Source organism: Schistocerca americana, chromosome 4 (assembly GCF_021461395.2).
Source record: "Schistocerca americana isolate TAMUIC-IGC-003095 chromosome 4, iqSchAmer2.1, whole genome shotgun sequence".
NCBI classification, from domain to species: Eukaryota; Metazoa; Arthropoda; class Insecta; order Orthoptera; family Acrididae; genus Schistocerca; species Schistocerca americana.
The window spans coordinates 424294530-424311467 of NC_060122.1; the positions used below are offsets into that span (position 1 = coordinate 424294530).

At 41.9% G+C, this 16938-nt stretch overlaps 1 protein-coding gene across 2 annotated transcripts in view; it reads left to right on the plus strand.

The window, feature by feature from the left end:
• LOC124613340 (sodium-dependent nutrient amino acid transporter 1-like) overlaps positions 1 to 16938 on the plus strand; it is a 267200-nt gene that overhangs the window by 199348 nt on the left and 50914 nt on the right. For both annotated transcript variants that reach the window (XM_047142036.1, XM_047142035.1), the window contains exon 4: positions 15389 to 15500. In XM_047142036.1, coding sequence (XP_046997992.1) covers positions 15389 to 15500 — 112 coding nt within the window. The remainder of the gene's footprint in view (positions 1 to 15388; positions 15501 to 16938) is intronic.

Consider the following 16938-nt stretch of genomic DNA (forward strand, 5'->3'; position numbering starts at 1 on the left):
CACTGCATTATAAGAACTGTGCCACTATGCTAAATCGTATCCAAGAAAAGCGCCAGACCTGTCACTGACCAACTACTACCGTTTGCAAAAGATGAAATATCGCCGTTTTGGCTCTTCTGAGGCATCAAATAATCTTTCGACGTGTAGCACTTTATTGCGGTAGTCCTCTTAGCAAAACGAATAAATGTATCACTAATTTATTTTGATAATTACAGTAAACAACGTATTTTGTTCGCAAACTCTGGAGAGTGAAATATTGGGGCTAGAAAGTTTGCTTGTCGTAAAAAACACGCTACTGCCAGGATCATTTTGTCTAATATCAAACTCATTCCAACTTCTAGTTTGTTATTCGTATAGTAAGATTTGTATATTCTATTGAAAGCTGTTAACGTATTGTTTTTATCTAATTGTTATATAATTATTTTTCCTAACCATGCTAGACGTCATCAGTAATTTGCATTTTTCTATCCTTTTCACGTATCCGTGTCTTCTTCTGAAGGCACTAGTGCACACAATACAAATTTCCAGTTGATAGTTCACACGTATACATTGCACTACACACAAACTTTCCTGTTGCACACTCCACATGGTCCTGCTATAGGAATGACTTGACACCTGCATGCCTCTAGCGCCTACAAAACACCACGTGGGTACATGAGAAGGATAGAGAAATGAAAACTACTGCTGATGCCTAGGGTAAATAAGTGAAACGTATTTCGTTAGAAACTAAATTTTCAGTTGAAAAATATGTTACTTATGTAAGTGGCAAACGTAATTGAGGCAGCAACTGGGGAATAAATGTTCATATTTGTGTGAAATCTTATGGGACTTAACTGCTAAGGTCATCAGTCCCTAAGCTTACACATTACTTAACCTAAATTATCCTAAAGACAAACACACACAACCATGCCCGAGGGAGGACTCGAACCTCCGCCGGGACCAGCCGCACAGTCCATGACTGCTGCGCCCTAGACCGCTCGGCTAATCCCGCGCGGCTTTCGAATGGCTGCAAATATGAATAATATAGTCTTCAGATTTGATTTCTGTTGTAATGTTGTCTTGCATCCATTAGTATGCAGGTGATAATCTCATTTGTGAGGGGCGTTATGAGAACATTAGTTAAGACAATGTTAATATGTCTGAAATTATTATTATTATTATTATTATTATTATTATCATCATTATTGTCATTACTATTATTACTATAACCAACTCATGCACTGTGTACATGTCAGCGTTGACTTAGTAAGGCTGTCTGGATGGATACGTGAGGAAGCCCGAAGACCCTAATCTTACCAGGTAAAGTAAATCCATAAACAAATATTTCAACGGTAGGATCCCTTATAACTGTCTCGGGGAGTTGATACACAGGGCGGCGGAGACAGAGCACGCCATGGGTCATTTCCTTCCACCCTCCTGCACTTCCGCTGCTTGCAGGATGTTCGCTCCCCCAACTATTACGCTATTCCAGACGGTCAACCGCCGATCATTCTAAGCCCTTGAAGTGTTCCTCGGATAATATGGCGTATCCTTTCGTGCCCTATTTACGATAGCCGCAGGGTTGAGCTGATTTCCCGAAATAGTTAGTCCTTTTATTACATGAGAGTGACAATTTCGTCCGTCGGGATTACACAGCTAAACAGTTGACATGCGACCCCCATTACGACTACAAAGTTGCAGATGCTACTAAACTCTAAATTCTACTTGATATCATCAGTCTTGTGAGACATTGTGAAAGCATCCCTGTTTCTACAACGTATTAGATTTAAACTGCTCCACAAGAGAGATGAGAGGAGAAAGCTCTCACATCCAGTATGGCTTACTACAATACTGCTCCCCCTCCCACCCCCCTTTCCAGTCATTAAATGAATTCACCCCTAAGTTAACATGGGACACAAAATTGAAAGCTGCTCTTACGATGAAATTTCACGGAAGGTTTAGGACAGAAAGCAGATACTTAGCCAAAGTTTTTGGACCCAAGGTTCTTAAGTTCTCCATTTTTTTAAAAAAAAAAAACATTACATTTCAATATTATTCATTTGAGTAGTCATAAAACTCAACAACAAATATATTAAAATTTATTCCAATAAAATTTAATAATTTCGTGGCAAAGTTTGTAAATAAATCAATAATGACAAAATCTTTTATATCACTGTACGAAGGATTCCTGTCTTAAAACTAACAACTTGCTTTTATGTAGGAATCACTTGTTTGATATAACATAAATTTGACGTATCATAAATATGGATATAGAAAACATCGATGTTTCACTTCCGATGTGTGGTCAACATCATTATCACTAACAAGGAGAACGTGACTACAGTTTCATCCAAATTTGAGGCATGTGCAAGGTTTGTCCAGAAATAAAAGCGACAGGAGTGAGAGCTCCAGATGGCCAAGCAGTGGGGAAAAAAGCAATTTTGGCGTGATTCGGGCGAGGCACAAGCCATTTATGTTAGCTTAGGATTCAGGTAGCGTTGGCGCAGAGGAAAGAAAACTGAATGGTAAGCGGAGTGTCGTGGGGTCGAATCCCTATGCGGAAACTTCTTTTTACCTTGCGTATACTGAAAAAAAAAATCGAAGTAATTGTTAGCATAATGTATTAATGTTTTTATAAAGGGCATGCAAAGGAAAGGCAGTGGAAAATTTGGGACTGCAAATTTCCGGGAAGGAATCGTAAGGCCTATACCTAGAACTTCGTGTATACTATTAGGAACTTACATTAATTTACAGTTAATTTACACGTGTTAGGATGATACCGCAAAAACAGGGGAAGCAGTAATTTTATCTGTATCATACACACGTCATAAACACCATATTTTTACAATTACATGGCTGTTTTAAAGCTGCTGTAGGAAAACAAACTTGGTTTATATTCATAAAAGGGCCTCTCTAATTGCACAGTTTGGCAGCGAACCACTGGGTATGCATCATTTCGCCAAATTTTGGCGAGGGTACCTGGTGACGTACAGTGGTACGTGTTTGGAATCAAGCTTCTCGGGATGTCACCTTTTTCGCTCTCGGTGAGATAAGAGCAGTTTTGAAGCTTTTTGAACGAATTATTTATCGGGCTGTAAAAATAGACGTGGGGAACTGCGTTAATACTACATGGTGGTAATTATTCATCACCTTGAAAAATAATAAAAATACCTAATTTTATTCATAAAGTAATCATGTATGTCTTACAATTTTTTTGGATATTTATTTTTAATCTCATGTTTTCCTTTCCCTTTCCTTTTCGTGAATTTTGTGAAAATATTAACAAACACAAAATACTGTGCATTACTTTGGTTTATTCTCAGCGAAAGTAACGTAAAAATTGAAAACAAGTTTCCGCATAGGGACCCGACCCCACGCCCATAGAATACTGTTTCGCACTCCTTTTCGCTGCGCCAACGGCCCATGCCACGCCTGATCCACACAAGAAATGCATTTTTCTTAGGGTTCCGTACTTGAATCGGTAAAAACGGAACCCTTGTAGGATCATTCTGTTGTGCGTCTGTTTAAAGCCCCTTTTCTCAGGAGCGGGTAGACGTATCAGTATGAAATTTATGTCCCTTGTGGGTGGAAATTGAAGCTTATTTGACAGTCGCAAACTTACTCGTTAAAACATACAGGATGCCTCCATTTCACCTATAACCATGAAATTTGGCAAGTAGCAAGGTTTCACAGCAAAAGTACAGGAAGAAATTAGAAAATCGTTAATCTGTAATTAGATGACACAAAACAATATACTTCTTTTGTCATTTGTTATCCAACTTCCAAACATACACTACTAGGCATTAAAATTGCTACACCAAGAAGAAATGCAGATGATAAACGTGTATTCATTGGACAAATATATTATACTAGAACACACACGTGACTACATTTTCTCGCAATTTGGGTGCATAATCCTGAGAAACGGCCTTGATACGCCTGGGCATTGAGTCACAGAGCTTGGATGACGTGTACAGGTACAGCTGCCCATGCAGCTTCAACATGATACCACAGTTCATCAAGAGCAGTGACTGGTGTATTGTGACGAGCCAGTTGCTCGGTCACCATTGACCAGACGTTTCCAGTTGGTGAAAGATCTGGAGAATGTGCTGGCCAGGTCAGCAGTCGAACATTTTCTGTATCCAGAAAGGCCCATACAGGACCTACAACATGCGATCGTGCATTATCCTGCTGAAATGTAGGGTTTCGCAGGGATCGAATGAAGGGTAGAGCCACGGGTCGTAACACATCTGAAATGTAACGTCCCCTGTTCAAAGTGCCGTCAATGCGAACAAGAGGTGACCGAGACGTGTAACCAATGGCACCTCATACCATCCCGCCGGATGCTACGCCAGTATGGCGATGCGAATACACGCTTCCAACGTGCGTTCACCGCGATGACGACAAACACGGATGCGACCATCATGATGCTGTAAACAGACCCGGATTCGTCCGAAAAACTGACTTTTGCCATTCGTGCACCCATGTTCGTCGTTGAGTACATCATCGCAGGCGCTCCTGTCTGTGATGCAGCGTCAAGGGTAACCGCAGCCATGGTCTCCGAGCTGATAGTCCATGCTGCTGCAAACGTCGTTGAACTGTTCGTACAGATGGTTGTTGTCTTGCAAACGTCCCTATCTGTTGACTCAGGGATCGAGACGTGGCTGCATGATCCGTTACAGCCATGCGGATAAGATGCCTGTCATCTCGACTGCTAGTGTTACGAGGCCGTTGGGATCCAGCGCGGCGTTCCGTGTTACCCTCCTGAACCCACCGATTCCATATACTGCTAACAGTCATTGGACTCGACCAACGCGAGCAGCAATGTCACGATACGATAAACCGTAATCGCGATAGGCTAGAATCCGACCTTTATCAAAGTCGGAAACGTGATGGTACGCATTTCCTTGTGTGAATGCTCTGAAAAGCTAATCATTTGCATATCACAGCATCTTCTTCCTGTCGGTTAAATTTCGCGTCTGTAGCACGTCATCTTCGTGGTGTAGCAATTTTAATGGCCAGTAGTGTAAAACATTCACGAAAGTCTTGGAATTCCTGGGACCGATATCTAGCAAAATATCGATCTTCGGCAGGACATCGGTCATTGCCAGTATCAATGTTGACAACATGCGATAATTCGTCGAGATTCTTGATTCCCGGGATGGATGGACTGTGTGTATACGATTACATAATAAAGTTTGTACGAACCCTCAGAGCGCGTGTCCTATTCGCAACTGGCGCTGCCACTTCGGTCACTTTTATTTATGGTCAAGCCGTGCATATTCCATAAATCTGGGTGAAATTGGTGACTGCGAGTAGGCACGGTCGCATTGCAAGACTATTTAACGAAAAGTCAAGAAGTCCATACCTCAGACACTATTGTGCCATCTCTAATAGTGATAGTAGTCTAACTACATCCCACTAGTGTGACACAACGAAATTTTCCTTTCTCCATTGCGACGAGATCGTTCTCACGCTCTGACACAGCAGTTATTGAGTGATGCAACTGAAATGAATCGAGAAGCCATAGTTAGGAGACATATCATCGCATGAGAGCTAACGATAAGAGTGGAGCATTTTGCAGTATTTGAGGTTGAGCAGTGAGAGACGCAGGACGACCTTGACCAGAGCGGCGGTCCCGAGCTTTAGTTGGCACGGCACGTTCCCTGCGGTGACACGGCGGACGCAACGGACAGCGAGCCGTCCGCTGGAGGCCGTCCAAGGTCTGTACCGCTCCCGTGCTGTCGGGCCTGCATGCTGAAACCCACTGGCCGTGGAACAACACACGTCGATTGTGGGGTTGGTAATGATAAACGTGAAGGCTGAAGAGGCGAGCTCGTGCTGACATGAAAGAAATGGCTTCCTCACACGGGACTTCAACGCGGACGTGGACGTGCTGCCGGACCCGTTTTAAAGCGTCAAAACGTGGGATTTCGCATTGCATAGCATTCCCATGAAACATGTCAGATTGTCGCTTCGTGGAGAGGAAGTTCGCCACTGAAATGAAACATCGCCTTCTGTGTCTCAAGCGGAACTGAGGAGACATCATAATTGATTACGTCATTCGCCGTCCGCCTTGGTAGCTGAGTGGTCAGCGCGATGGAATGCCAGGCAAAGGGGTCCGGGTTCGATTCAGGCTGGTTTGGAGACTTTCTCCGCTCGGGGACTGGGTGTTGTCTTGTCTCCGTCATCATCATATCGTCGCCATCGACAAGCAAGTCGCCGAAGTGGCCCCAGCCACACATTTCGTTTCACGTCATTTGCAGTTGAACCTTGTATTGGGTGGTTTTTATAACTTACGTGCAATGAATATACCAGTAAACCCACATCCGACCCTTCAAAGAATCGAACTCGCAAACATAAATCCTCGTATCACCCGAACCGTGTGTCGTTCAATGATACAATTTTGCGGCCACATTAAGTGGTATATGTATAGACTGTCTGTGCAGTAAACTGCGAATAGACTCATTAATAGAGAAGTAATAAATTGAAGCATCATGCCTGGCACTGCAGTTTTACTCCGTGAGCAGCGAAAATGAAGTAAGCGATAAACTTTTTTCCTTTTATGATTTTCTGTCGGAATATCTGTAAGATAAAAGGTTCGTAAAGGTTTGAAATTAGGTGTAAAGTTTGTTGGTGATTGCTAAATGCGCTGAACATAACCTGGGTACGATTACGATAATGATATACCAGTTATACTGCTCTTTATATGAGTTTTATTGCGTAAATCACAACGAGCTCATATCGGTATATTGCCATCGTCATGTGTTCTGCAAATACATTAATAGATGATAGTCCTGATACTGCAAACTGCAAGTGTCATCGTAAGGGTACTATACATTTGATTGTTTGTTGTTACCTTAAGTGTAATGCCGATACGACCAAATGCTGTCTTCGTTGGAATATCCTGGAACCTATGAAAGTAATCAAAACGTAAACGAATTTCCACAGATCACGTACTTTTGTGGTAACTATGTAAACATGTGATATCACTGACCCACTGTCATCCAACCTGTCAAAAGGGAGAATAACGCACAAAACTAATCTGTAGCTAAAAATCGGATATAACGGTGCGTCTACAACGAGCGTCCAAGTGAAGTCTGAATACAAATTCCAATAAAGACAGCATATGGCAGCATCGATATTACACTTGAAGTAAAAACACCGGTCGAATGTGTATACCTTTGCGGTAACAATTACAGTTTTCAGTATCAGTATTTGCAGAACACCTGACGATGGCGATATGACGAAGTGAGCTCATTGTGATTTGCGCAATAAAACTCATAAAGAGCACTGTAACTGGTATATCATAATCCTAATCATGTCACTGCAAGACGTTTTTCAGTGTTCTCCTCCGTCCCCCGTCCCCCCCCCCCCCCCCCCCACTCCCTGAAAAAAAAAAACTGGATAATATGGGTGCTGCCTCAAAATATGTACAGTTTCTAGCTGTAGGAATATTTTTTTTTTTTTTTTTTTTTTTTTTTTACCGCGTTGAACCTTTAATACAAGATTATAGCTTTTATTGAATAGATATGACAGCATTTTAAATTCGGTCGACAACTATATCCAATATTGAAAATCAAATTATTGTTGCAGGATATGGGGAAGGGGGAGGAGGAGGAGGAGGAGGAGGAGGAGGAGGAGGAGGAGGAGGAGGAGGAGGAGGAAGCGACAGTAACAAGTTACTATCTACGCCCTTAGAACTGAATCCTGGATTCGCGCCTAGTTGCATATTCATTTTTTTTAGCGCGAAGTTGGGTACTGCAGGCTGCTTCTGCATGACAAGAAAATAGGGTGCACTTTAATGTATCGCACTGTCAGTTTTATGCGAAGTTGTATCTAAAAATTAATTTCCTTACCAATGGCGACTAGGTTTTGTGACTGGAAGATAAATTCCAGTAAAGAGTTTATGACAACGGTAGGTAATGTTTTGCAGATATAATAATATCCCGTTGCGTGGATGGAATCTGATCACTGGGAAAACGTTTAAGTGCTTCCGTCTAAGAGACTGTCGCACCAACGGAACTGTTTACTGGAACAGTCTGTCACCTTCAGGCTGAGAAATTTTCTCCTCGCCCTAGTGCAACAGCTGATAGTCACAGACCACGTACTCTTTCTTTCTGGCTGATAGTAAGGAAGATTTAGGACAACGGTTCTGTGGAATGGGCAGACTGCTTGGCGCGAAATTGGGGTCAAGGTAAACAAAGCCACTTCTCCAGAACGGGGAAGAGGAACATAAGAAGTAGTTGGCATCTAAAATACAATGCAACAGAAGCGGCGGCGGCACAGCGAGGTCATCGGTCCCATCGGATTAGGGACGGATGGGGAGAAAGTCGATCGTGCCCTTTCAAAGGAACCATCCCGGCATTCACGTGAAGCGATTTAGGCACATCACGGAAATCCTAAATCAGGATGATCGGACGCGGGTTTGAACCGTCGTCCTCCCGAATGAGAGTCCAATGCGCCACCTCGCTCGGTACGAAGTATATCAATCGCAAATTGCTGGAAACGTTGATGCGAGCATACGATCGCCAGCCTTGTTTCAGGGGTATCAGATCGAAAAACTGTCACGGCAATGAAGAGTGTTGTATACATTAAGCATTTAACAAAAAACAAAGCATTTCGTCACAGATGAATGCGCCCAGAACGAACTACAGGAGTAAAAAGGGGGAAAAAAGGTGAAGCCTATAGTATTTTCAGCTTGCGAGAAATTAGGTTATTACTCGGTCTTTCGTGTTGTGTGGTCCTCCGCAAGAGGGGTGGGGGGTGGGGGGTGCTTATAATAGGATCTGCCATAGCCTCCTACCCCCTCCCCCCCCCCCCCCCACCTGGAGTACATACTTCTCTCAGTTCTAAACAGGTTTGCCTATGATTCAGCTGAACCGCAGTTTTAGGGATTCTGCACTTTCTGAACGACTGCAATAAGAAATACTATGGCTTTCGCAGCTGCTGCATAACCGTTTGGTTGCCACACTGTTCATGAAAATGGCATAACTGCGTTTTTCGGCTAGCTAAATCCAAGGTAGATGCGAACCTTTATAGAACAGTGCTGAAACAGAGACCCCAGTCACTTTTCTGTTGATTCCCATTACCCGTTGTTTTTCGGTACAGGCGCAGCGCATGTAGACTATTCAGTTTCACTCGGCAGATTGCTGGACTGGCTCCAGATGAACGGCGTCATTTTAGATAGTAAACGTGCTTTTTTTTCAACTGTAGCAAGATCTTAGAGCAAAACTGTAAGGTGTTCAGAAAGGTAAGAAACTTTTTCTGAAACATAAATACACAGGTTTTTATTTTGCCCACCGTCCATAGTAGGGACGACGTTGTCGATTATGTAAGAAAACTAACTTTTCTAGGGTTTTCAGATAAATCTGTAGGTCAAAACTTTTTTTACAGTTTTCTAAATGTTGTAACTTTTTCCAATAGCACAAACAGCTATTTTTATGCATTATGTAGCCATTTATACAGGGTGAAAGCCAGGACGTGGCTCGAGATATGTCTCATCGTGCCCTACTCACACGACTACGAAAAATGCTGCATATGTTCGGTACTTTTTTGAACGCCTGGAAATGAGGCAAAAGAAACTGTGTTTTATTACGTAGTATGTCATTTGAGAATAACGGTAGTATACACGTATTGTAAAAATATTCTCGGCAAAGAGACTGGTGGGGGATAATGCGAAGACTGAAATCGAACGCCGATAATATTTTTTGATTTCCTTCGATTGCTATCAACTTAAGGCAGCAGACAATAGTGTGCGTAATGAATCCGAAATATCATTGAATAAAATGATTCCAAAATCAAATACATGTAACATTTCCGCGATCGTTAAATCGCCATGTCACTGCTCTTCTCGTAGATGAAGACGCAGTAAACAGCGTTGTCCGCTGGATCACGTTAGCCATGCTTTAGCAGATGACGCAAGGTCCTTGTGCCAAGCTGTGCCTTCCTCTGGAGTTCCAAAATTTAAAAGATATGAGAAGTCGTGTTTGTTGGCTGCAGTTCTACTAGTTAAAAACGTAGACGCTATTTATTCACACAAATGGCACCGTTACCTGTTTGGAACCAACAAGCTTATCTTCAAATGGCTGTTCACATTTATATTACATCTGTTGTTGTTTACATTAGTTAAGAAAAACAGGCAGCCTCCTTATAATGAACCTGTCGGTTTCAAACTGTTACCGGAGATATTTGTGTAAATAAATAGCACTATAATATTAACAGTGGCTGGTTGCTGTTGCCTTCGTTGCATGATAATATACACTTGGTCTAAGGGTAGCGTCTTTGAGAAGTATTCAAAACGTCATCGGTCCCGGGTTCGAACCTCGTCATTGCTTGAATTCTGAATAAAAGACAGCAATGGTGGCCGAAGACTACCGACATAAGACCTCAGCATAAGACGTCACCCTCGTTCTCCCAACAGCCTTGTCAAAGAAGGCGGAGGAGCGAACAGAGGTTCAGGGCATTTTCTTGACTTTGGGGTGGGAAGCTGCCCGTAAAAGGCGGAAGAATCAGCAATGATCAATGGCATGAATATACAGAAAGCAGTGGAAACAACTGCATTAAAGACACCTAATGTGTATCCACTGGTCATGTGGCCTGTAACTGGAATTCGTGGTGGGCCACATAATACCAGTCAGAAGACTGCGGAAATTCTTATTGGCACTTAGAACAAGTCAGCTTCCTAGTACGGCACTTCAAAAGTTATTTGTCTCTTTTTTGCTGTCCAGCAGCAAATTTTGTGATATCAGACTACTTTCTCAATTTTTTTTGGCTACATATGAGCTATGTATGAAAGCGATACATCTTTCTTTTTCATTCTCTCGACAAATATCTGATTTCACACTTTTAACGTTTTCCATTTTCACTCTTAACTATGGTTTCTGCCGATTGAAGGAGTATCTTCAGCCAACTTGCCGAGTCTTCTTGGACTGCGCGGTTAACAAGTACTTTTGAATATAATGCAAGACCTGCACTATATTCCATAGTATACGTTGCCGATGTACAATACGGGGAATACCCAAACAGTCTAGTTAGTCCTTAGTAAAGATTGGATGTTAATAATAGTAGCTTGCTCTAAATGTAGAAAAATGTAAGTTAATACAGATGAGTAGGGAAAACAATCCCGTAACGCTCGAATACAGTATTAGTGCTTCTTGCCACGGTTACGTCGATTACATATCTGGGCGCAACATTACAAAGTGATATCAATTGGAACGAACCCGTAAGGCCGTTAGTAGGGACTGCAAATGGTAGACATGGGTTTATTAGGAGAAATTTAGGAAAGTATAGGTTTCCTGTAAAGAAGACCTCGTGTAGAACATTAGTGGGACCCATTATTGAATACTGTCCGGGTGTTTGGGATCCTCTCCAGGTTTAATTAAAGGAAGAGAGTATTACGAAAATGCACCATAAACTCAAATGGGAATCCCTGAAGGGAAGAAGTCGTTCTTTTCGCAACACACACGAGATAACCGGCGACAGACTGCAAACCGATTCTACTGCCACCAACGTGAACCTCGCAGCAGGACGGTGCAGACAAAATCAGAGAAATCAGGGCTCGTACGGCGGCGCATAGAGTCGTTTTTCCCGTGTTCCATTTGTGAGTAGTGTGTGGAAGAGAGTGACAAGCTGTAGTACGGTCCGCAGCTCGTGGTCTCGCGGTCGCGTTCTCGCTTCCCGAGCACGGGGTCCCGGGCTCGATTCCCGGCGGGGTGTTTGTGTTGTCCTCATAGTTTCATCATAATTCATGAAAATGGAGAGATTGGACTGAGGTTGGGAATTTGTACAGGCGCTGATAACCACGCACTTGAGCGCCCCACAAACCAAACACCAAACAAAAAAAAAACTGTAGTACGGCGTACCCTCCGCCATCCACCGTGTGATGGTTGCTGAGTATGTGTGTAGATGTAGACAAAACTCGGCTTTCTTACTCTCACACTTTAAAAAAAGTCTAGTGAATACGCGATGTCCGGGCTCCTTGGAGGCTCTGGGGGTAGATATTAATTTTCTGGGATGCGATAAATTTTCTGCATCACCTGTAAAATTTAGTTCTTGGGGTATGACACGCTTCCAACAATTTTTAATATTGTCCCTCCCCCTGGGTAAATTTCTGCGGACACTCGTGGTGAGGTGTTACAGCTTTTCTCACGACTGTAACGTAATCGTCATTCAAAGGTGTTAGGAGTGACAGCAGGTTTTAATGCGTCTCTCCATTGACCCAGGAATTATTATACCAGTCATAGGATTTGTCTTCAACTCGGACAGTAACTAATATGTTCCATTAACCAGACTGACTAGTACAGATCTAATTTTTTTTTTTTTTTACGTTACAGAGTAAGTTCGAACTAAACTAGCAAATACTCGTCTTCAGAGCTCACCATATTCGAAGCGCAGGCTGGTGCTTGTTGCGGTGTAACTGCCTTGCTGGAAACACTCATTGTCAAATAAAAGTAAATCAAAGTAAAAGTCTTTACGAATGTTAATCTTGAAGTTGGACGGGTGTAACTCAGATTCTTTAAAAAAAAAAGTTGGCGTTAACTAGTTTTTGTTGATCTGCTACTGTTGAATCTACCTGTAAATTTCTTAAGTGGTAATGGGCCAGAGTAGTCAATGAAAGATTCAGGTATACGTAAATCTGACATTACGTTACACAGCGTAGCTCAAAATCTCTCACTGAGTCTTTATACACTCTCGCTAACAATTCGGTCTTTTTTGCATATAGTAATTTCGTTAGTTACAATTACAGAAATTGTTCAGAATTACAGAAAATGTTATCATTCAGAGATTACAATTGAAACAGGATACAATGTCAAATACATATCTGTTGTTTTCGCAGAAAAATAAGTGAAATAATTCAAATAAACAATATAGATTACATTTTTGTTAACTGCACTGAAACTTCATTATCCCAAGTATTCCTATCATGCTTCCTGCTTAATAAAACTTGAGTACAGTACTTTTTAGTGCAGACGGAATTTCAATAAACAGTGCAGAATCAATACCTAAATAAACACTGTTTGCACTGTCAATTAGTTTCGTGTTGTGAGTCACAGTAATAAAGAACTAATTTAGATGTAGTTATACTAAACAGTTGTTTATCCAATAGTTTGTAAATGAAGACTCTCAGTTGCAAGTAAACGAATTGACGATACTTGTTACTACCAACGCCGGCAGCGGTGGTCTTGCGGTTCTAGGCGCTGCAGTCCGGAACGGCGGGACTGCTACGGTCGCAGGTTCGAATCCTGCCTCGGGCATGGATGTGTGTGATGTCTTTAGGTTAGTTAGGTTTAAGTAGTTCTAAGTTCTAGGGGACTGATGACCTCAGCTGTTAAGTCCCATAGTGCTCAGAGCCATTTGAACCATTTTTGTTCCTACCGACGGATGGATTTAATGTTAGCAGTACCTCGCCATAAGTGTTGAAAATTACATTGCGGAGCTCAAACGGCTAAATTATATATATATATATATATAATGTTCTACCTAATGACTTGACAATTCACTCCAAATTAGCTTCGAAGTCTCATGAAAAGCGGGTTATTAAGTTTCATTGTACAAGAACGCGCGGTCGCTATGGATTCGAATGGAATTTGTGCGTACTTTTGCTTGTCAAGCTCGCAGTTAGGTGCTTAGCTATCTTACGGGATGCCAGTTTACGATTGAATCGAGCTGATGCGTGCGCCACGAACTGCTTACGAGGCGTGTCGTTTCGCTGAGCTGGTACAGCAGGTGTGCCGCGGGAAGCGCCAGCTGACGGCGTGTGCCACTCTGCCGCTGCTGCGCTTCGCTCGGCTGCTCGTAGCCCCTGAAGCTCCGGGGGCGTTCCGCCAAGCGCAGGGTACGCGCGCCCGCAGTCCAGAGTTGTCGCCCGCTGCCAGAGTGCTGGGGTTACGGCCGACCCCGACTTCGCCATGGGCGCTGGCCATGAGCGATAGGGTGTTCACATACACCCACACGACACTGCCCATCTCTCTCAAATATAAGGTACAATATTTTACACTCCACGTTAGCGGTGTCATTCTGCAGCAGCTTTGTTCATTTTTCTTGTTGATATTGCGCACGTCTGAGAAGGTAGTTCACACAGTGCTGCTTATGCCTCCTATGTTGCCTACTGCCGCCGCAGCGCTTTTTTTCCCCAGTTGGTAATATAAGTGCAGATGGTTGGAGTCAGTTGTCAGAGTGCTAACCCAAAGATTCAGAACTCATAGCCCAAAGTTTGCGTTATTTTGTAGTTGAGTGAGGGTCCTCACTATTGACACTACCTATATGCAGTACCTCTTAGACTGTGTTAGAAGTTTGCCAGGTTGCCAAAAAGCTAAGTCGTGTCCCTTTTAGTGGGGAGTCAAGAGGACAAACTAACTGGAATTGATCATTATGCAACCTACTGATGCAGAGAGTACATAATTAAAATTAAAAATGAATGATGACATTTGAAGAATGTAAAGAATAATCACTTTTAAATAACTCGCCAGAACAGTTTCCTGGCATCTTAACTGTGTTGTTGTATCTGAAAGTAAAACAACCAATACTTCTGTATTCGGGTTTGTATTACACACATTATATTATCAAACTAGATGCTGATAATTGTTAACTAATACATTCTATAAATGTATATTTATCGTTTGTGTGTGTGTGTGTGTGTGTGTGTGTGTGTGTGTGTGTGTGTGTGTGTGTGTGTCACTAAAAGATGACTAAGCAAACTGTAACATCTCCCTCCCATTTTCTGTTCTATAACTCAATTCTTTGTTACATTAATAGCTTCGATTTGAAGGTGGGCAACTATCTATTAGGACCTAGTTCAGCACTCTACTTAAAGTACTTTCATGGTCTGCAGATATGCAGTCTCCCAGAAGGAATGGTCAGTTTTGTAACAGGTGGTAAATTTTTATAGAAGCAGAAAAAAAAGGATCATACTCTATCTTTTGAGTGGTTCGCGAGACAGATGATCATAAATCTGTGCACAGGAAAAATCCAAATGATTTTTCTAAACATTTGGCTTCATTACTTTCCTGTTTTGTGTGTCATTTGTCAGCATTAAGTTTACAATAATGCATAGTGACAAGCCTTTAGCAATAAGTTTTTCTGAAGTTCACTGTAAACTTTGGAGTACTTTTGCAAATACAGGGCAACATGTTAAGTCTTGTAACACCTCTGTGTTACAGTACAGTGGCAGCAATGTACACAATTTAGGCTAGCAGTTTTGGTGTTACCTCATGTTGTAACAGAATGTGATAGTATGTTAGACGTACATTCTGCATGACCAGTAGAATGGCCTCTATTCTTTCAATTCACCTGCTTTCCAAAATGCACATAACTTTGTTCTGTTTCATTCCTCCCAAAGTAACTTGTGAAAGAACTGTTTTTCTTTTGTTCTGTAACTAAAGCTGACGTTGGTTTTCTTTTGTTTCAGAAATCCTGTCAATGTCTTTCTGCTGTGGTCAACACATTGACAGCACTTTCCTTTGCTGCAAGCTTTGGAAACATCGCAAGACTGCCACGTATTGCCATACTTTATGGAGGTGGTAAGTTGCCTCTTAGACATCCTCTCCATATTTCTTCCAACTGAGTGGGTGCCATAGACTTAGTAAATTCAAAGGAAGATATTTCCACCAGGTTGTTGAATTAAAATAAGTACTTCATTTAGCACTACTTCCCAGTTTCAAGTTCACTCATTTTAAAATAAGCAAATGGATATGTACACTGCCTGCTTGTAAAGAAAAGTCACATGCCGTGCACAATTACACCTTATATGGTCATCAACAGTCAGGTCACACAGGGGTGAGTGGAATGTTTCAGAAAAAGTAAAGATATAAAAAAAAAACCATTAAGTTTTTTCATACTAGAGGAAAGAATAATGAAGTAAGTAAAGTATGCATGAGAGAAACTTTTGGACCTAGAATATATAATGATTAAGGAAAAATAAGATACTGAAGCAGCTCAAAGGAATTGTGATAGATTGTGTCATAGGAAATATTTCAATACAGTACCTCCTTCTCATGTTGCTGTTGGCTGTGGCAGTAGATGGAAGTTGCCAATTGTTGTTGTTGTGGTCTTCAGTCCTGAGACTGGTTTGATGCAGCTCTCCATGCTACTCTATCCTGTGCAAGCTTTTTCATCTCCCAGTACCTACTGCAACCTACATCCTTCTGAATCTGCTTAGTGTATTCATCTCTTGGTCTCCCTCTACGATTTTTACCCTCCACGCTGCCCTCCAATACTAAATTGGTGATCCCTTGATGCCTCAGAACATGTCCTACCAACCGATCCCTTCTTCTGGTCAAGTTGTGCCACAAACTTCTCTTCTTCCCAATCCTATTCAATACTTCCTCATTAGTTATGTGATCTACCCATCTAATCTTCAGCATTCTTCTGTAGCACCACATTTCGAAAGCTTCTATTCTCTTCTTGTCCAAACTATTTATCGTCCATGTTTCACTTCCATACATGGCTACACTCCATACAAATACTTTCAGAAATGACTTCCTGACACTAAAATCAATACTGGATGTTAACAAATTTCTCTTCTTCAGAAACGCTTTCCTTGCCATTGCCAGCCTACATTTTATATCCTCTCTACTTTGACCATCATCAGTTATTTTGCTCCCCAAATAGCAAAACTCCTTTACTACTTTAAGTGTCTCATTTCCTAATCTAATTCCCTCAGCATCACCCGACTTAATTAGACTACATTCCATTATCTTTGTTTTGCTTTTGTTGATGTTCATCTTATATCCTCCTTTCAAGACACTGTCCACTCCATTCAACTGCTCTTCCAAGTCCTTTGCTGTCTCTGACAGAATTACAATGTCATCGGCGAACCTCAAAGTTTTTATTTCTTCTCCATGAATTTTAATTCCTACTCCGAATTTTTCTTTTGTTTCCTTTACTGCTTGCTCAATATACAGATTGAACAACATCGGGGAGAGGCTACAACCCTGTCTCACTCCCTTCCCAACCACT